This window comes from Salvelinus namaycush, chromosome 25 (assembly GCF_016432855.1).
Source record: "Salvelinus namaycush isolate Seneca chromosome 25, SaNama_1.0, whole genome shotgun sequence".
Taxonomy (NCBI): Eukaryota; Metazoa; Chordata; class Actinopteri; order Salmoniformes; family Salmonidae; genus Salvelinus; species Salvelinus namaycush.
The window spans coordinates 41,242,591-41,263,806 of NC_052331.1; the positions used below are offsets into that span (position 1 = coordinate 41,242,591).

Sequence of the window (21,216 nt, forward strand, 5' to 3'; positions counted from 1 at the left end):
CTTTGATCACTAAAATTATGGTAATCGGGTAAAATTATACCCGTAATACGCTAAACAGAGAGGGGTCCATATGCGGTCACCTCCGGATGATAGCGAATGATTCCAAGCGCTACAGCAATGTGGGAGAACCCCTCATTGTTTCTGAAAGCTCAATGAAAATAGCACACAATACAAATTGGGGGCGTTTAAACTGTATTTTCGATGTAAAATAAATGAGAACATTTATGGACAATTTGTTCGTCTACTTGGCATGTGTTCCTCCTTGGATGTGAGGCAGCATCCATACAATTGTAACATAGGATGTGGGGCAGTAGGCTGGCTACATTAATCCTTGTCTCATTGTAACGATGTGGTTTATTAAATTGTAGCCTATAATGATCAATTAGGTCTACAGAATCGGTCCGTTACAATTGTGTCTCCAGTTGCCTGTAACCAAACAGGCTCTAAGTGACGCTCATAAACGGAATCCTCAGTCAATACTTACTGACTGGATGAATATGCTGAATATCAAGTAGGCATTCATTTGCAAATGACAGTTTGAGTGCGTGCCTTTTGTGGACGCATAATAATGTGTGCCCCCCCCCCCCCCCACACACACACACACATTGCAGGAACAGAGGCAGAAGAGTGTGAGGAAGGCCAGTTTCAGTGCAATAACAGAAGGTGTATACCGACCATATGGAGGTGCGATGACGATGACGACTGCTCAGACAACAGCGACGAGGAAAACTGTGGTAAGTGGAAAAACAAAAATGTTAAGTTATCTTTTAAAGTTTTTCTCCCGTTTCAATTGCTTTTAGCCTACAAAACACACCTGACACTGGAGAAACAGACCATGACTTGTGTAATAGTGACTCTTTGGCATATTTGGTAGATTATGGTGGTTTGCTGTCTTTGCATCACAAAAATGTTTGTCAAATAATGTTAAAAGCGAGTAACTTTTATTTGACTGGCAGAATCTCTTGGTAGCTATTTTGAACCGGGTGAGCTTTCCCACTAGTGATTGAAAGACCAAGAGGCACCAGGAGGATAGGCACCAGGAGGATAGAGTTAGGGGAAATAACAGAAAGGACGGGTGTAACCTCACACATGAGTTGGGAAGCTCTAGGGCAGGGATGGGCAACTTTTAACTGGGGTCGGGGCCATCCCTGCTCTAGGGCCCGATGGTGTAGCAGGTGATTTAACTCGAGAGTTCCAGGCTATTTTGGGGTCTCAGGCCTCTGGTGCAATTTGTGGTGGAGGCGTGAAAGATGATTGGACAGCACATCTTTCCCATTTCTTCCCACCCACATAGTGCAATCGGCTGACAGCTAGTATAGAATATAGAAGCCTATGCATAGAGTTTTGATAGGTAGCCAGAATGCTGCCAGACTCATAAAACATTATAGAATTCCAATCTCCTTGCTCTGTGTGAGCCCAGCCCGTGTCCTATGTTTTCAGTGGAGCGGCCCAGCCCGTGTCCTATGTTTTCAGTGGAGCGGCCCAGCCCGTGTCCTATGTTTTCAGTGGAGCGGCCCAGCCCGTGTCCTATGTTTTCAGTGGAGCGGCCCAGCCTGTGTCCTATGTTTTCAGGAGCAGCACAAACAAAGACATTGTTAAAGTGGAGCCAGAAGTGAAAACCGTTGCTCTTTTGTCTCTTTGGGTTTATTGTGGCTCAAGAGGAATTCCTGCAACTCCCTCTGTACACACACACACACACACACCCCCCCACACACACACACACACACCCACACACACACACACACCCCCACACACACACTCTTTCTCTCTCTCTCTCAAATCAAATCAAATCAAAGTTTATTTGTCACGTCCACCGAATGAATACAACAGGTAGACCTTACAGTGAAATGCTTACTTACAGGCTCTAACCAATAGTGCAAAAAAGCTATTAGGTGAACAATAGGTAAGTAAAGATATTTAAACAACAGTAAAAAGACAGTAAATATCAGTAGTGAGGCTACATACAGACACTGGTTAGTCAGGCTGATTGAGGTAGTATGTACATGTAGATATGGTTAAAGTGACTATGCATATATGTGAACAGAGAGTAGCGGTAGCATAAAAGAGGGGTTGGTGGGTGGCGGGTGGCGGGACACAATGGACAATGCAGATAGATCTCAATCTCTTTCTCTCTCGTAATCTCAATTTTTCTCTCTCTCTCTCTCTCTCTCACACACACACACACACACACACACACACACACACACACACACACACACACACACACACACACACACACACACACACACACACACACACACACACACACACACACACACACACACACCGACTTCGTACAGCATTTAGATGTATTATGGCGATAAAGCCTGAGTCCCGTGTCATCCTAGCCCCCTTGTCATCCTAGCCCCCTTGTCATCCTAGCCCCCTTGGCATCCTAGCCCCCTTGGCATCCTAGCCCCCTTGGCATCCTAGCCCCCTTGACATCCTAGCCCCCTTGACATCCTAGCCCCCTTGACATCCTAGCCCCCTTGGCATCCTAGCCCACTTGGCATCCTAGCCCACTTGGCATCCTAGCCCACTTGGCATCCTAGCCCACTTGCCATCCTAGACCACTTGCCATCCTAGACCCCTTGTCTCTGACAGTGACACCAGCAGGATGAGTCGTCAGGCCTCACTGTGACAGCACGTCATTTGGAGCATCGATCTCAGACTCCCTAAAGATTAATGTGTCACTGTTCCACACCCCAGGATACTGTCTGGGACATTTGTTATGTTGTAGATTTAAGGTATTGGTCTGCTGGACCCGTTTGCTCGTTATTAATGTCCAACAGGGTTGGTGTGTCCAATTACATTTCAATCCAGGAAGTAAACCATATTTTTCTCACAGAGAAGAAATGTGGAGAATTGAAATTTTTGTTTACTTTCTGGATTGACTGAATAAAAATGGAATTGACTCCAAGCAACCCTGCTGTCCAACCGAATGTTACGTTTCCAGTGAGTGGGTTGCATGTTGGAAATGTCATCTGTAGAAATGCTTTTGGAAAGGACAAAAATATCAGCAAGCTAAACAGTTACGCTGCTAAAAATGATTTTTAGCAGGAGCCAACTCCTATTTGATGATTACACTATTTCAACGTGCCATTGTTAGGTTCTGAACAAACGGACGACTAGAAAAAACTCAAACCAAGTTTATTCAACCCACTGGGCGCCTCAGCTGCAAGAACACTCTGCACATGATCAAACAACTATTTATATGTCAGGATGAGGGTAGGGGTGCAACACTACGGGTGCATTGCCTTATTCTGAACCAGATTGTCGCTAGCCAGCATCCTCCTCTCCTCACACAGGTGACCTGCTGTCAATGGGCCAAGACCCTTGCCATATTGGAGAAATCCCCCCCATTTTCATATAGGCTAGGTTTTAATACAGTTGGATACAAATACATTAGTTCTTGCACTAGTAGTACTGTATGTCAAAGAGAAATGAGAATTTGTCCACTTTTCGAGGCTATTGTATCCATTGTATTCCAATCGTGTGACGGAGAAGGCAAGAACAGATGGCAAAGGACTATACTGGTTAGATAGTGCACAGTTTGTTTTTCTATATTAAAGATTAGTATGTAGAACGTGTTTTTAAGGCTGAACATAAGCAGAGTTTATTGTATCATGTGATGAAGGACAAGACCGAGGGAGATGTACTGTGTGATGGAGAAGGACAAGGCAGAGGGAGATGTACTGTGTGATGGAGAAGGAATAGACAGAGGGAGATGTACTGTGTGATGGAGAAGGACAAGGCAGAGGGAGATGTACTGTGTGATGGAGAAGGACAAGGCAGAGGGAGATGTACTGTGTGATGGAGATGTACTGTGTGATGGAGAAGGACAAGACCGAGGGAGATGTACTGTGTGATGGAGAAGGACAAGGCAGAGGGAGATGTACCGTGTGATGGAGAAGGACAAGGCAGAGGGAGATGTACTGTGTGATGGAGAAGGACAAGGCAGAGGGAGATGTACTGTGTGATGGAGAAGGACAAGGCAGAGGGAGATGTACCGTGTGATGGAGAAGGACAAGGCAGAGGGAGATGTACTGTGTGATGGAGAAGGACAAGGCAGAGGGAGATGTACTGTGTGATGGAGAAGGACAAGGCAGAGGGAGATGTACTGTGTGATGGAGAAGGACAAGGCAGAGGGAGATGTACTGTGTGATGGACAAGGCAGAGAGAGATGTACTGTGTGACAGTGGAGTGTGATGGAGAAGGACACGACAGAAGGAGATGTACTGTGTGACAGTGGAGTGTGATGGAGAAGGACAAGACAGAGGGAGATGTACTGTGTGACAGTGGAGTGTGATGGAGAAGGACAAGACAGAGGGAGATGTACTGTGTGACAGTGGAGTGTGATGGAGAAGGACACGACAGAGGGAGATGTACTGTGTGACAGTGGAGTGTGATGGAGAAGGACAAGACAGAGGGAGATGTACTGTGTGACAGTGGAGTGTGATGGAGAAGGACACGACAGAGGGAGATGTACTGTGTGATGAAGAAGGACAAGACAGAGGGAGATGTACTGTGTGACAGTGGAATGTGATGGAGAAGGACAAGAGAGAGGGAGATGTACTGTGTGACAGTGGAGTGTGATGGAGAAGGACAAGACAGAGGGAGATGTACTGTGTGACAGTGGAGTGTGAACGTGTCCAACAGATGTTGTGCAGGAGGAGAGTGGGGAGGATCTAGGTGGTTCAGAGAGCTAGTACAGCCCAGTGATTTGGTCTGACGGGTCTGCAGAGATTGTTACTGTTGTTTCTCTAGTTAAACAATTACTGTATTGGGTTTCCCACTGTCCTGGTCAGTACACACTTCACAATACCGTGTAGAATAATGGTCGAAAAATTTGTATTTATACTGTGTAAAGTTCATGTATACTGTATAAAGTTCATGTATACTGTATAAAGTGCATTTATACTGTATAAAGTGCATTTATACTGTATAAAGTGCTGTGTGTGTGTTCGTAGATTGAGTCAAATGGTATGAAGCCTTTGAAGGAATCTATTCTGTGTTCCTCTGGCTTGAATATGGCATTGATTGTCTGAATAATATGACCATTCTCTTGTGTAGATAGACCATCTTAAACCACTGTCACACAGCACATCTCCCTCAGTACATCTCCACTGTCACACAGCACATCTCCCTCAGTACATCTTCACTGTCACACAGCACATCTCCCTCAGTACATCTCCACTGTCACACAGCACATCTCCCTCAGTACATCTCCACTGTCACACAGCACATCTCCCTCAGTACACCTCCACTGTCACACAGCACATCTCCCTCAGTCCATCTCCACTGTCACACAGCACATCTCCCTCAGTACACCTCCACTGTCACACAGCACATCTCCCTCAGTACATCTCCACTGTCACACAGCACATCTCCCTCAGTACATCTCCACTGTCACACAGCACATCTCCCTCAGTCCATCTCCACTGTCACACAGCACATCTCCCTCAGTCCATCTCCACTGTCACACAGCACATCTCCCTCAGTCCATCTCCACTGTCACACAGCACATCTCCCTCAGTACATCTCCACTGTCACACAGCACATCTCCCTCAGTACATCTTCACTGTCACACAGCACATCTCCCTCAGTCCATCTCCACTGTCACACAGCACATCTCCCTCAGTCCATCTCCACTGTCACACAGCACATCTCCCTCAGTCCATCTCCACTGTCACACAGCACATCTCCCTCAGTCCATCTTCACTGTCACACAGCACATCTCCCTCAGTCCATCTTCACTGTCACACAGCACATCTCCCTCAGTACACCTCCACTGTCACACAGCACATCTCCCTCAGTACGTCTCCACTGTCACACAGCACATCTCCCTTAGTCCGTCTTCACTGTCACACAGCACATCTCCCTTAGTCCATCTTCACTGTCACACAGCACATCTCCCTCAGTACACCTCCACTGTCACACAGCACATCTCCCTCAGTACATCTTCACTGTCACACAGCACATCTCCCTCAGTACATCCTCCACATACAACACCCGTTCTGCCAGTCACATTCTGTTAAAGGTATTCAAAGCACACACATCCCTGTGTCGCTCGTCTTTTCAGTTCGCTGCAGCTAGCGACTGGAACGAGCTGCAACAAACACTCAAACTGGACAGTTTTATCTCAATCTCTTCATTCAAAGACTCAATCACGGACACTCTTACTGACAGTTGTGGCTGCTTTGTATGATGTATTGTTGTCTCTACCTTCTTGACCTTTGTGCTGTTGTCTGTGCCCAATAATGTTTGTACCCTGTTTTGTGCTGCTACCATGTTGTGTTGTTGTCATGTTATGTTGCTAATTTGCTATCATGCTGTGTTGTCATGTGTTGCTGCCATGCTATGTTGTTATCTTAGGTCTCTCTTTATGTAGTGTGGTGTTGTGTGTTTTCTCCTATATTTATATATATTTTTTATTTTTAATCCCAGCCCCCGTCTCCGCAGGAGGCCTTTGCCTTTTGGTAGGCCGTCATTGTAAATACGAATTAGTTCTTAACTGACTTGCCTAGTTAAATAAAAAACCAACACAACCAGTTGATAGTGGTACTGATGCTGGTACTGATGCTGGTCTGTGGCTGTTCTACAGTAGGTCTCCATCCCAGGAGGTCACTCTCAAACCAAAACAACCAGTTGATAGTGGTACTGATGCTGGTACTGATGCTGGTCTGTGGCTGTTCTACAGTATGTCTCCATCCCAGGAGGTCACTCTCAAACCAAAACAACCAGTTGATAGTGGTACTGATGCTGGTACTGATGCTGGTCTGTGGCTGTTCTACAGTAGGTCTCCATCCCAGGAGGTCACTCTCAAACCAACAGAACCAGTTGATAGTGGTACTGATGCTGGTACTGATGCTGGTCTGTGGCTGTTCTACAGTATGTCTCCATCCCAGGAGGTCACTCTCAAACCAAAACAACCAGTTGATAGTGGTACTGATGCTGGTACTGATGCTGGTCTGTGGCTGTTCTACAGTAGGTCTCCATCCCCCTCCCCTCCGCCCTCCCTACGCACCCCATCCCCCCAACCATCCCAGCCCTGTAGTCCCCATTGACCGACCCCCTCACACACCTTCACACACGGACGAAGACGCTAGCACACAGACACGCATGCATAATCTAACACATTCAGGCATATGTACACACACACACACACACACACACACACACACACACACACACACACACACACACACATCGGCATATTTTACACTCAGTTTATTTTTCTGCTTATGAATTATGTATATAATGTATTGTATTAAATATGAAAACATTTATCAATTGAGTTCCTATGCAACACAGAATACCATAACACCATTGTGACACTGTCCTTGTTGTTACGTAGCTTAGTTATTCCATTTTAGAATGCAGAGACACTCTTCTTCTCTTGTCTACAAGTTGACCACACTGTGGATCCCACACAGGAATCCTCCCTAGTGTTCCGGAGTCAGATTGGTACCATCCCTGACAGTGTGCCTCGGCATAATCCTCTAATATCCTCTAATAGCAATATCTCACAAATGATACCCTCTGTGTCCCAAATGATACTTGGTTCCCTTTATATAGTGTACTACGTTTGCCCAGGGCCCACTATAAAGGGAATAGGGTGCCATTAGGTATGCTGAGTGTATCTCTCCATTTCATCTTTTGGAGCGTCCCCTTTAAAATCTCACTGGCCGTTCCTTCTTTTATTTGGTTGTCATTCAGATATCTTATTTTATAGATCTAGGCCTATTCTTGCAGCTTCAGTGTAGTGGGTTCGATTCCCGGGACCACCCGTACATAAACATGAATGCATGCATGACTCTCTCTCTTTGGTTAAAAGCGTCTGCTAAATGAAATCTATTATTAATATTCCTTCAACGATAGTCTACTCCTTTAAAATAAACATGTGTTTTGATAGCTATACCAGGAGAGAACGACTGTCCATGTCAGGTTCAAAGAGTTCTGTTTGTCTCTGAACAGACATTTTACATTTGAGTTCTTTAGCCGACGGTCTTATCAAGAGTGACTTACAACTCAGTACATTCATCTATGCTATCAACCACAACACAACTATCACAATAAAAGTTTTTAAAAAATGGCTTCTATCTGCAGAAGTCAGTGTTAGCATAAATAACAAAATACAAGTGCGAATGAAAGACGGACAAGAACAGCAGTTTGTCTAATGTTCTGTTAGGTTTTAATTTTCAGAGTAAAAACTCAAGGACACTATGAAAGCTTAAACCAATTTTATTCTTCCCAGAGGGTCGATACAGCTGCATTAGACAACGACATTTCACACAAGCACTGATATTTAACACTTCCTCCTCGGCCGACTCTCCTCCTACACACCTGAACAGCCAATGCATCTCTGTTGCTACTCAGAACCTTAGTGATATCTGTTCTTCCTCACTTCATCTGACCTGACCTCTCACCTCAAAGTGCTCACTCCTCCCCAACTCACGGCTGTCATGGTGCCTGGTACCAGACTGTGTCTCTTCTCCTCCCAGAGGATCCTTCCCAGAGGATCCCTGATGGCTAACAATAACATATCCTGACATAATGTAAACGTTATACATTACCCTCTCTCCCTCAGTGACATGAATATGTATATTTCATTATTCTCAGAACCCAACAGTACATTCTAGTCCATTTTCTCTATTTCTATATTGTAGCTAAGATGAATCCAGACTTGTCTTTTGGAGACGACGTGGGCTTAAAACCCTCTCTCTCTCTTTCCACTTACCCCCCCATAGCTCCTGAGTGGCGCAGCGGTCTAAGGCACTGCATCTCAGTGCTAGAGGTGTAACTACAGACCCTGGTTCGATCCCGGGATGGATCACAACCCGGCTGTGATCGGGAGTCCCGTAGCGCTGTGCACAATAGCGTTGTGAGGGGGAGGGTTTAGCCGGTGTAGGCCGTCATTGTAAATAAGAATATGTTCTTAATTAACTGACTTGCCTAGTTAAATATTTAATTTTTTATTTTGTTTATTCCTTCATACATGCATTCCAAATTACACTTTATTTCCTACCTAGGGTGCACTGCTAGGGTGCCACTTGGGACGAAATCTCTGATTGGATGTGGTGTCTTCTTCTTCTGTGTCAAAACACTTCCTCCAATCCCCAACACAGTCCGCTTATATATCAGAATGTTATTTTGGGTAGGGGAACCAGTTTGATTGGCGTCAGAGGTTAGTCATGACTTTGGCGCAGCAGTGTTGCTGTGTCCCAGTGCAGCGCTCGCTCCCCGTTGTGTTCTGGGGTCGAAGAGAAAGAATGTATTTATTTATCCACGATAGCACTGCAGCACTGTATTGCCTTCTGTTCTGTCATGATCAGTGGAGGCTGCTGAGGGGAGGACGGCTCATAATAATGTCTGGAACGGAGCAAATGGAATGGCAACAAACACCTGGAAACCATGGAAACCATGTGTTTGATGTATTTGATACTGTTCCACTTGTTCCCACTCCAGCCATTACCACAAGCCCATCCTCCCCAATTAAGGTGCCACCAACCCCCTGTGGTCATGATCGACTACAACAGACATTGATGTGATAGGTTCCACGTTGGTTCTGACAGTGAACATGTAAAGCTTCCAAGAAGGCATTTCCTCCTCTACCTATTGGTTCTCCTGAGTCATGATACAGTCAACAGATATTAATGTGTTCGGTTCAATGGTTCAGGTTAACCCACATTGGGAGTGTTGTCTTCTGAAAGCGGAAATGTAAAGCTCTTTTCTCCCTCTTTCCCCATATCCCTACCAGAGTCATAATGGGCGACAGGTGTTGATGTGGGTTGGTTAAATGCTTCAGGGGATCTTGTGGCGTATCCAATTATCTGGCGCTATAGAAAAACAACAATATACCGCTAAAATTCAACTGTGTTATGCTCCCCAGTGACTTGTTTAGACACATATCAGACAACATGTTCGATCCCTGTGGTATCTTTGTCAGGCGACAGAGTTGCTGAGTCATGTTTGTTCCACTTCAGGTAGCCTTGCAGTTATAGAGTATTCTTCTCTCTGTGGTCTGGTACAATGGGCTGTGTGTGTGTGTGTGTGTGTGTGAAGCACGGTTTCCGTTAGGAACATTTGGTACTGGACAAGTGACCGGGAAGGTTTAAATGTATCGGACATTTTAAGAAGTGTACCGGTCTTCCATATGCGTTGGGTGGATAACCCATAAGGCCACCAACCCACACAGCCAGCGCCATCAATAAACCAGGGTGTCACGTTCTGACCATAGTTCTTTTGTATTTTCTTTGTTTTAGTATGGTCAGGGTGTGAGTTGGGTGGGTATTCTATGTTTTGTGTTTCTATGTTGGGTTTGTCATTTGGCCTGATATGGTTCTCAATCAGAGGCAGGTGGTAGTCATTGTCTCTGATTGGGAACCATATTTAGGTTTGTCATTGTGGGTTGTGGGTGATTGTCTATGTTAGTTGATGTTGCATGTCTGCACTCGGTTTCATTAGCGTCACGTTTGTTATTTTGTTTAGTTTGTATAGTTTGTTTAAGTGTTCTTCGTTTAATAAATAGAAGAATGGATTCACATCACGCTGCGTTTTGGTCCTCCTCTCTTTCTCCCAAAGAAGATCGTGACACAGGGATATTGGCCAAATTAGTATTATTAGCCACATTTACACTATCGTTCAAAAGTTTGGGGTCACTTAGACAAAAAAAACAATTATTATTTCAAAAACAAGGAAATTTTGATGAAAATAACATCAAATTGATCAGAAATACAGTGTAGACATTGTTAATGTTGTAAATTACCCGGGGCCTTCGACTCCTCTTTCTATTCTGGTTAGAGGCAGTTTCCTCTGTTCTGTGATGATAGTAGGACACATCATTGTACGAGATCTTCAGTTTTTTTGGCAATTTCTTGCATGAAATTTCTCAGAACAAGAATAGACTGATGAGTTTCAAAAGAAAGTAATTTGTTTCTGGCCTTTTTGAGCATGTAATCGAACCCACAAATGCTGATGCTCCAGATACTCAACTAGTCTAAAGAAGGTTCAGTTTTATTGCTTCTTTAATCAGCACAACAGTTTTCAGCTGTGCTAACATCATTGCAAAAGGGTTATCTAATGATCAATTAGCCTTTTAAAATGATAAACTTGGATTAGCTAACACAACGTGCCATTGGAAGACAGGAGTGATGGTTGCTAATAATGGGCCTCTGTACGCCTATGTAGATATTTCATTAAAGATCTGCCGTTTCCAGCTACAATAGTCATTTACAACATTAACAATGTCTACTGTCACGTCCTGACCAGAGTTCTTGTGTGTTTTGCTTGTTTAGTGTTGGTCAGGACGTGAGCTGGGTGGGCATTCTATGTTGTGTGTCTAGTTTGTCTGTTTCTGTGTTCAGCCTAATATGGTTCTCAATCAGAGGCAGCTGTCAATCGTTGTCCCTGATTGAGAATCATATATAGGTGGCTTGTTTTGTGTTGGGAGTTGTGGGTGGTTGTCTTCTGTCTTTGTGTTCTGCACCAGATAGGACTGTCTCGGTTTTCACATTTGTTATTTTGTATTTTGTATAGTGTTCACGTTATTGTCTCTTCTTTATTAAATCATGTTGAACACTAGCCGCGCTGCATTTTGGTCCTCTCCTTCACCCCAGGAAGAAAGCCGTTACATCTACACTGTATTTCTGATCAATTTGATGTTATTTTAATGGACAAATTTCCTTTTCTTTCAAAAACAAGGCCATTTCTAAGTGACCCCAAACTTTTGAACCTGTGTGTGTGTGTGTGTGTGTGTATTTTAGGTTGGCCAATAGGGGGCGGTACCATGGTATATGACAATGTTTTATGAGTACATAATCACAATACGACAACGGTTGACATCGCCCAACCCTAGTTTGTAGGCTACATTCTCGTGTATATGTGTTTCGTGTTTGTGCGTGCATACATGAGTGTGTATGTGTTTTCACTCCTGGCCACCCACAGCACTGTGTCCGTCTGTCCTTCCAGTCCGAGAGAGTCAGTCAGTCCCCTAACGGGATCATTAAGGAGTCCACTGTGTCCTCCCACTAAGAGTCAGTCAGTCCCCTAACGGGATCATTAAGGAGTCCACTGTGTCCTCCCACTAAGAGTCAGTCAGTCCCCTAACGGGATCATTAAGGAGTCCACTGTGTCCTCCCACTAAGAGTCAGTTAGTCCCCTAACGGGATCATTAAGGAGTCCACAGCTCAAACCCAGTTTTTATGTCAGATTAGCCGGTGTGACACTGAAGGCAGATTAGTGAATGCTCAGAGAGAGGAGGGAAGGGATTAATAGGGGTGTTGGGGGCAGGCATCCCTCACAACAACAACACACACACACACTAGCACAGTGTGGCTTTCTCGATGCCCTTTTCATTGTTCACTCACTTTTAAAAAATCTAATCCAACTTTATTTAAACACAATTTAGCAGATGTTATAGCAGCCAACTGTTTGTATTACTAGCTAACAATGCAGTAAAAAAAAGTACACAAATACAAATAAACTTAAAAATAAGAGATTGTTGGTAGGAATGGGAGTTTTTTTGCGTCATTTGCCTTTTTTAAATTGTGATGTCTATTAGGCTTTTTTCACCTTCGCCTGAGAATCGACGGTGACACGGTCAGTTGAAGGTTTCGTAGCTGACAGAGGCTGTTTTTTGGTTTGTATCAGACCGCAACTAACTTTCTATGAGTTGGTAGGGCCCTCCTAAAGCCTTGTGTTATTGAGTTCATATTGCAGCGCGAAACTATTTGTCAAAACATCAACACACGGTTTACATGTCACGTCAGCTCGGCGTTGACAGAAGGTTGTGGAAATGATATTATTCCACTATCCAGTCAATGGGGAAACAGTAGCAGATGTACCTTGGTGATTCCTATTCCCATAAGTGCTGCTGGCATTTATCCCCCTCGGAGGCACAGCTAGAAAGTAGAAACAATTTACCAAACGACAAGGCGAGAGAGAATAGTTTTACATTTAAGTCATTTAGCAGACGCTCTTATCCAGAGCGACTTACAGTGGTGGGTGCATATATGTTCATATTTTGTTGTTGTAACGGTCCACTGTGGGGATCAAACCCACAACCCTGGCATTGCAAGTCTAATGCTGTACCAACTGAGCCACACGGGACAGAACTATATAAATATTTGGGAACAAAGTCTGGGGAAAAGACCCAGAAGACAAGTCAACTCCATTACACTCTGGTTTACACCATCCGAATGTCGATAACGAGATGTTTTCCCAACGTACCTGTTGTGTGCCTCTAGACTATATCGTACAGTGCTGGACTGGAAATCAAAATCCGGTTAATTTTCCCCATAGAGATACCGTAGACAGTCTTTTTTATTTCTATTGGTTTTCCAATGTTGTATGTGATATCTCAAGGTTTTTCCAACGATAACTGGGTGAAGAATTCTGCTGGGTGAGCAGCAAGGTTAAGGCTGTAGACTGGGATCGATAAGACAGACGGATCTGGGTGAGTCGCTGTAGAGAGCGACTGCCTGTTGGACTCCCGAGTCTGAACCACAGGGATACAGGCAGACTGCTCCTGTCAGCCAGAATGGATGTCAGATTGGGCCTACACAAGGGGGATGTTTGCACACATACCAAATACTCTGCTTGTCGTTCCTCACTCAGAGCTCACTGCTAGTGACTCACGTTGATGCTCCACTGCGGAGGAAATGACAGTTTCTTTTGACACAACTGACGTTCGTGTTAATCCACAGCAACAACCTCAGGGATGGATGTTTTGACTGGCTGCACTGTTCGGTCTTTATTTTTCGATTGGTTGATTTCGTTTTGCGATTGGTTGATTTGTTTTTTTACTGTCTTCTACAAATATAACTGCTTTTGGAATCAGAAGCACTCCCTTATAGCTACGAAAGCCTCCCTGCGTTGGTGTAAGACTTCATTCATCGACTCGTTTTTTTATGGATAACTCATATGCTGACCACACAGCTCGCGTCGTATGAGCGAGCGTTGCAAAATACATTTACACATGCATGTTATTCAATCATTTCACCCACACGGCTCACACGCGTCAACGAGCGTCTGCGTAGCCAGGTGCTAAAATAGAACTTGGTTCTATTTGTGACGCTTGAAGCGCTGCAAGTCCCGCCTCTCCCGTCTCCTCATTGGTCTTTAGGAGCATATACCCACGTGGGTGATTGGAGTGTGGACCTCAGTTGATCTTTCAAAGTGCCATGGTCTGAAGGACTTTCCCCAATCTAGTAATTACATTTCTATAAGGCTATGGCCCAAATGGCAACCTATTCCCTACAGAGCCCTATTGGCCTTGGTCAAAAGCAGTGCACTATGTAGGGACTAGTGTGCCATTTGGAACGCAGACTAAGTTGCACCGACTCCCACAGAGGGCTGGATTAGAATGGTAAAAGGCTGTATGGAACTGTTACTCAGCTTTATCACTCTGCTGGGATGGCAATCAGTCGGGGCCTGAAATCACACGCCCACACGTCTCCTCGCCCCACCACCAACCACGGCACGGAGGCGTCTCGCCTTGCCTGGCCCCGGACTTAAACGCTAAAGCATTCCTCAAAAGGGCGACGGGGGCCTCGACAGAGGAAAAGGGATAAGGGGCCCCAACGTTGGCTAGCTGTGAATATATTAATGCATAATGGTATTCTCACGGGCTACACTGTCAAGATGGAGATAATGTCTATGGCTAAGTAGTGATTAACATAGGCCTTTTCTTCAGAGTTAGTTGTGACAATGTTTAATAACAACCACAACCCTTATTACAGTAGTTTGGGGAGTTAATAGCCTATTACTAGTGGCTATTGAAGCAAAAATAGTAGTAGCAGCAGTTTTATAGTGGTATTAGTGTTGGTGGTGGTAGAGTGGTGGTGGTAGTAGTAGCAGCAGGCTAGTAGTAGTAACATGGCAACAGGCTAGCAGCAGTATAGTAGTGGTGGTGGTAGTATTAGTAGTAGTCGTCGTAGTAGTAACCTAACAACTAGCTAGCAGCAGTATAGTAGTGGTGGTGGTGGTAGTATTAGTAGTAGTCGTCGTAGTAGTAACCTAACAACTAGCTAACAGCAGTATAGTAGTAGTGGTGGTGGTGGTAGTATTAGTAGTAGTAGTCGTCGTAGTAGTAACCTAACAACTAGCTAGCAGCAGTATAGTAGTAGTGGTGATGGTGGTAGTAGTAGTAGTCATCGTAGTAGTAACCTAACAACTAGCTAGCAGCAGTATAGTAGTAGTGGTGGTGGTGGTAGTAGTAGTAGTCATCATCGTAGTAGTAACCTAACAACTAGCTAGCAGCAGTATAGTAGTAGTGGTGGTGGTGGTAGTAGTAGTAGTCATCATCGTAGTAGTAACCTAACAACTAGCTAGCAGCAGTATAGTAGTAGTGGTGGTGGTGGTGGTAGTAGTAGTAGTCATCGTAGTAGTAACCTAACAACTAGCTAGCAGCAGTATAGTAGTAGTGGTGGTGGTGGTGGTAGTAGTAGTAGTCATCGTAGTAGTAACCTAACAACTAGCTAGCAGCAGTATAGTAGTAGTGGCGGTGGTGGTGGTGGTAGTATTAGTAGTAGTCGTCGTAGTAGTAACCTAACAACTAGCTAGCAGCAGTATAGTAGTAGTGGTGATGGTGGTAGTAGTAGTAGTCATCGTAGTAGTAACCTAACAACTAGCTAGCAGCAGTATAGTAGTAGCAGTAGTTGACGTCGTAACATAGCAACAGGTTAGCAACAGTGTATTAGTAGTCTTCATCGTATCCTTGCAACAGGCTAGCAGCAGTATAGTAGTGGTGGTAGTAGTTGTCGTCATCATCGTCATAGTAACCCAGCAGCAGTATAGTAGTAATAGTAGTTGTTGTAATAGTAACATAGCAACAGGCTAGCAGCAGTATAATAGTAGTAGTAGTTTTAGTCATAACCTAGCAACAGGCTAACAGCAGTATTGTAGTGGTGGTAGTAGTTGTCGTTGTAGTAACATAGCAACAGGCTAGTAGTTGTCATCGTGGTAACCTAGCAACAGGTTGGCAGCAGTATAGTAGTGGTGATGGTGGTAGTAGTAGTCGTCGTCGTAGTAGCCTAGCAGCAGGCTAGCAGCAGTATAGTAGTGGTAGTACAAATAATGATACACATAGAGTTTTAGTGTAAGCATCAGTAGCAGTAGCTTTAGCTTTACTTTAGTAGTAGTCTAATAACAATAGACAGAGTAGTGTCAGATCTTAGGTCTCTCTCCTGATGTGTTGTATCTGACCTCCAATGCCTTTAGGGGGTTTGTGATCAAAGCTCAGCTGAGACAAACCCAGAGCCACTGTACACTGGCAGGCAGGCACCCAAACGGAAGCGGTCACACACACACACACACACACACACACACACACACACACACACACACACACACACACACACACACAAGGTGTGGGCTCGTTCTCTTGTTCGCTGCCTGCACCTCCAGTACCCTTCCTACAGAATAGGTTCGGACATGTTCGGGCCCCGCCTTCAATCTGATGCTGATCACAACAGAAAGAGGGAAGAAGAAAAGACAAGGAGGTGGAAGAGGTGGTGGAGGAAACAGAGGAGGAGGAGGAGATGGACAGAGGAGAAAGGAGCCAAGAGGGGGGATGAGAACTATAGCTGGGTGGGGGTGGGCAGCAGAGCACAGGACTGCTGCAGTGTCATTGATTTTAGAGGGAATGTTAACTGTGTTTTTGACGTGGATGCAGATATGGTTGAATGGACAAGATTGGCACGTTCCCAAGGAAGCGCAGGTTCAGTTAAGGCTATGCTGTATTGAAGATGTAGGTTGCAGACGGCTGCCATCTTGAACAGATCTCTCTTGGGGAAAAAACTAAACAGGATTTTATATCTGAGACTCGCTACACACACCTCGCTACACACACCTCGCTACACACACCTTGTTACACACACCTCGCTACACACACCTCGCTACACACACCTCGCTACACACACCTCGCTACACACACCTCGCTACACACACCTCGTTACACACACCTTGTTACACACACCTCGGTACACACACCTCGCTACACACACCTCGCTACACACACCTCGCTACACACACCTCGTTACACACACCTTGTTACACACACCTCGGTACACACACCTCGCTACACACACCTTGTTACACACACCTCGCTACACACACCTCGCTACACACACCTCGCTACACACACCTTGTTACACACACCTCGCTACACACACCTCGCTACACACACCTTGTTACACACACCTCGCTACACACACCTCGCTACACACACCTCGCTACACACACCTCGTTACACACACCTTGTTACACACACCTCGGTACACACACCTCGCTACACACACCTTGTTACACACACCTCGCTACACACACCTCGCTACACACACCTCGCTACACACACCTTGTTACACACACCTCGCTACACACACCTCGCTACACACACCTCGCTACACACACCTTGTTACACACACCTTGTTACACACACCTTGTTACACACACCTCGCTACACACACCTCGCTACACACACCTTGTTACACACACCTTGTTACACACACCTCGGTACACACACCTCGGTACACACACCTCGGTACACACACCTCGGTACACACACCTCGGTACACACACCTTGTTACACACACCTTGTTACACACACCTCGGTACACACACCTCGGTACACACACCTTGTTACACACACCTTGTTACACACACCTCGGTACACACACCTCGGTACACACACCTCGGTACACACACCTCGGTACACACACCTCGGTACACACACCTTGTTACACACACCTCGGTACACACCGCAAAGCTGGATGTTGGCCTATTTTATCACCACCTCTATAGTACAAAACCCTTGACTGTGCATTATGGTCTTAACACCGTCGTCATTGATGATCCTAACACCGTCATCATCGATGGTGAGCATAAAGAACTATGGAAGTGGGGCTGCAGTGTTTCTGCTACCTAGATTATTTTCCAGGTGGGGTGCCTAAGGCCCCCAAATCAACATTCAGCTCCAATTGAATCAAAAATGTAAACTGGAGCCAATTGAAGCTACATGGGGAGAAAAAAACTATCCAATCAGTGTCCTCTCAGAAACAAAGGATGGGTTTAGCATCAAAACCCATGTGGTCAATCTCTGCGTTTTGAAGTAGTCTGTCTTCTGATTGGTTGGAAGTGATCCAATCTAAGGCTGTCCCTGACTAAATAAAAATCTTGGTCGAATAAAAGTCGTCTGTTCTTTTGACAATTGATTGGCCGAAATGTTTAAATGTGTATTTTATTATATATAGACACACCCTATGTGTTTAATAAAATCAAATATATATATGCATTGAGCTTGTCTGATGCTTTAAGCACACTGTTAGATGAAATATGACACAAATGACTCGAGGGAGTCAGCGATCAAGAACCAGAAGAAGAAAAAACGTAACCTGTCCCGACTATCCTCCTCCCGTTCCTATTGGCCTACTTCTATGGGTGCAGAGCAGGCCAGCTAGCCTATAGGCCTACTTCTATGGGTGCAGAGCAGGCCAGCTAGCCAATAGGCCTACTTCTATGTGTGCAGAGCAGGCCAGCTAGCCAATAGGCCTACTTCTATGTGTGCAGAGCAGGCCAGCTAGCCAATAGGCCTACTTCTATGTGTGCAGAGCAGGCCAGCTAGCCAATAGGCCTACTTCTATGTGTGTGCATCCTTACTCAACATTGACAGAAGCACTCCAAACAAAAAACAATGACTAAATTGACAAAACTCGTAAATGGAATGAAATAAAATAAAACTGTGCCAACAACGTGTCCGTTCCGACAACGTGTCCGTTCCGACAACGTGTCCGTTCCGACAACGTGTCCGTTCCGACAACGTGTCCGTTCCGACAACGTGTCCGTCCCGACAACGTGTCCGTCCCGACAACGTGTCCGTCCCGACAACGTGTCCGTTCCGACAACGTGTCCGTCCCGACAACGTGTCCGTCCCGACAACGTGTCCGTCCCGACAACGTGTCCGTTCCGACAACGTGTCCGTCCCGACAACGTGTCCGTTCCGACAACGTGTCCGTCCCAACAACGTGTCCGTCCCAACAACGTGTCCGTTCCAACAACGTGTCCGTCCCAACAACGTGTCCGTCCCAACAACGTGTCCGTCCCAACAACGTGTCCGTTTCAACAACGTGTCCGTTCCAACAACGTGTCCGTTCCAACAACGAGAACGGGAAGACTGGAATAATAATGTATTGAATGTGTTAACAGAAATGATCGTAACCAAACAAACATTGTAGATGAGGAATTATAGCAATTAGCGGTAAATGTACTACAGGTGAAAAATGTAATGGGGAATATAGACAGTAACAATAAAACGTCAAACAATTCACACAATGAAATTATGAAACAATGAATGTGCACAAATTGGCGGGAGAGAGCTCACTCTGGAGAGAGACGTGCATTGTGCATCTTAGCCACACTCCCCTTCTTGGACATCCCCGCGGCCTCTGCAATGGCTTAGTTCACTGAGATGGGCGCGAATAAGAACAGTATTTCATGTGCCATAAAAATACAAAATAAAAAATTTACGGCGAGCCAAGCATCTTTAGGGGATGGTCTGATGCAGTGGGAACAGATAGCAGGTCATCTTTAGGGGATGGTCTGATACAGTGGGATCAGATAGCAGGGCATCTTTAGGGGATGGTCTGATACAGTGGGATCAGATAGCAGGGCATCTTTAGGGGATGGTCTGATACAGTGGGATCAGATAGCAGGGCATCTTTAGGGGATGGTCTGATACAGTGGGATCAGATAGCAGGGCATCTTTAGGGGATGGTCTGATACAGTGGGATCAGATAGCAGGGCATCTTTAGGGGATGGTCTGATGCAGTGGGAACAGATAGCAGGGCATCTTTAGGGGATGGTCTGATACAGTGGGATCAGATAGCAGGGCATCTTTAGGGGATGGTCTGATACAGTGGGATCAGATAGCAGGGCATCTTTAGGGGATGGTCTGATACAGTGGGAACAGATAGCAGGGCATCTTTAGGGGATGGTCTGATACAGTGGGATCAGATAGCAGAGCATCTTTAGGGGATGGTCTGATACAGTGGGATCAGATAGCAGGGCATCTTTAGGGGATGGTCTGATACAGTGGGAACAGATAGCAGGGCATCTTTAGGGGATGGTCTGATACAGTGGGAACAGATAGCAGGGCATCTTTAGGGGATGGTCTGATACAGTGGGATCAGATAGCAGGGCATCTTTAGGGGATGGTCTGATACAGTGGGATCAGATAGCAGGGCATCTTTAGGGGATGGTCTGATACAGTGGGATCAGATAGCAGGGCATCTTTAGGGGATGGTCTGATACAGTGGGATCAGATAGCAGGGCATCTTTAGGGGATGGTCTGATACAGTGGGATCAGATAGCAGGGCATCTTTAGGGGATGGTCTGATACAGTGGGATCAGATAGCAGGGCATCTTTAGGGGATGGTCTGATACAGTGGGATCAGATAGCAGGGCATCTTTAGGGGATGGTCTGATGCAATGGGAACAGATAGCAGGGCATCTTTAGGGGATGGTCTGATACAGTGGGATCAGATAGCAGGGCATCTTTAGGGGATGGTCTGATACAGTGGGATCAGATAGCAGGGCATCTTTAGGGGATGGTCTGATACAGTGGGATCAGATAGCAGGGCATCTTTAGGGGATGGTCTGATACAGTGGGATCAGATAGCAGGGCATCTTTAGGGGATGGTCTGATACAGTGGGATCAGATAGCAGGGCATCTTTAGGGGATGGTCTGATACAGTGGGATCAGATAGCAGGGCATCTTTAGGGGATGGTCTGATACAGTGGGATCAGATAGCAGGGCATCTTTAGGGGATGGTCTGATACAGTGGGATCAGATAGCAGGGCATCTTTAGGGGATGGTCTGATACAGTGGGATCAGATAGCAGGGCATCTTTAGGGGATGGTCTGATACAGTGGGATCAGATAGCAGGGCATCTTTAGGGGATGGTCTGATACAGTGGGAACAGATAGCAGGGCATCTTTAGGGGATGGTCTGATACAGTGGGAACAGATAGCAGGGCATCTTTAGGGGATGGTCTGATACAGTGGGATCAGATAGCAGGGCATCTTTAGGGGATGGTCTGATACAGTGGGATCAGATAGCAAGGCATCTTTAGGGGGTGGTCGGATGCAGTGGGATCAGATAGCAAGGCATCTTTAGGGGGTGGTCTGATGCAGTGGGATCAGATAGCAAGGCATCTTTAG

The 21,216-nt window shown here is 45.6% G+C and overlaps 1 protein-coding gene across 1 annotated transcript in view; it reads left to right on the plus strand.

Annotated features, from left to right (window-relative positions):
• Positions 1 to 568: 568 nt before the first annotated feature.
• The window catches only part of LOC120019956 (low-density lipoprotein receptor-related protein 8-like), a 165,387-nt gene continuing 144,739 nt past the window's right edge, over positions 569 to 21,216 (plus strand). Inside the window, exon 1 of the mRNA XM_038963366.1 lies at positions 569 to 738. Coding sequence (XP_038819294.1) covers positions 569 to 738 — 170 coding nt within the window. The remainder of the gene's footprint in view (positions 739 to 21,216) is intronic.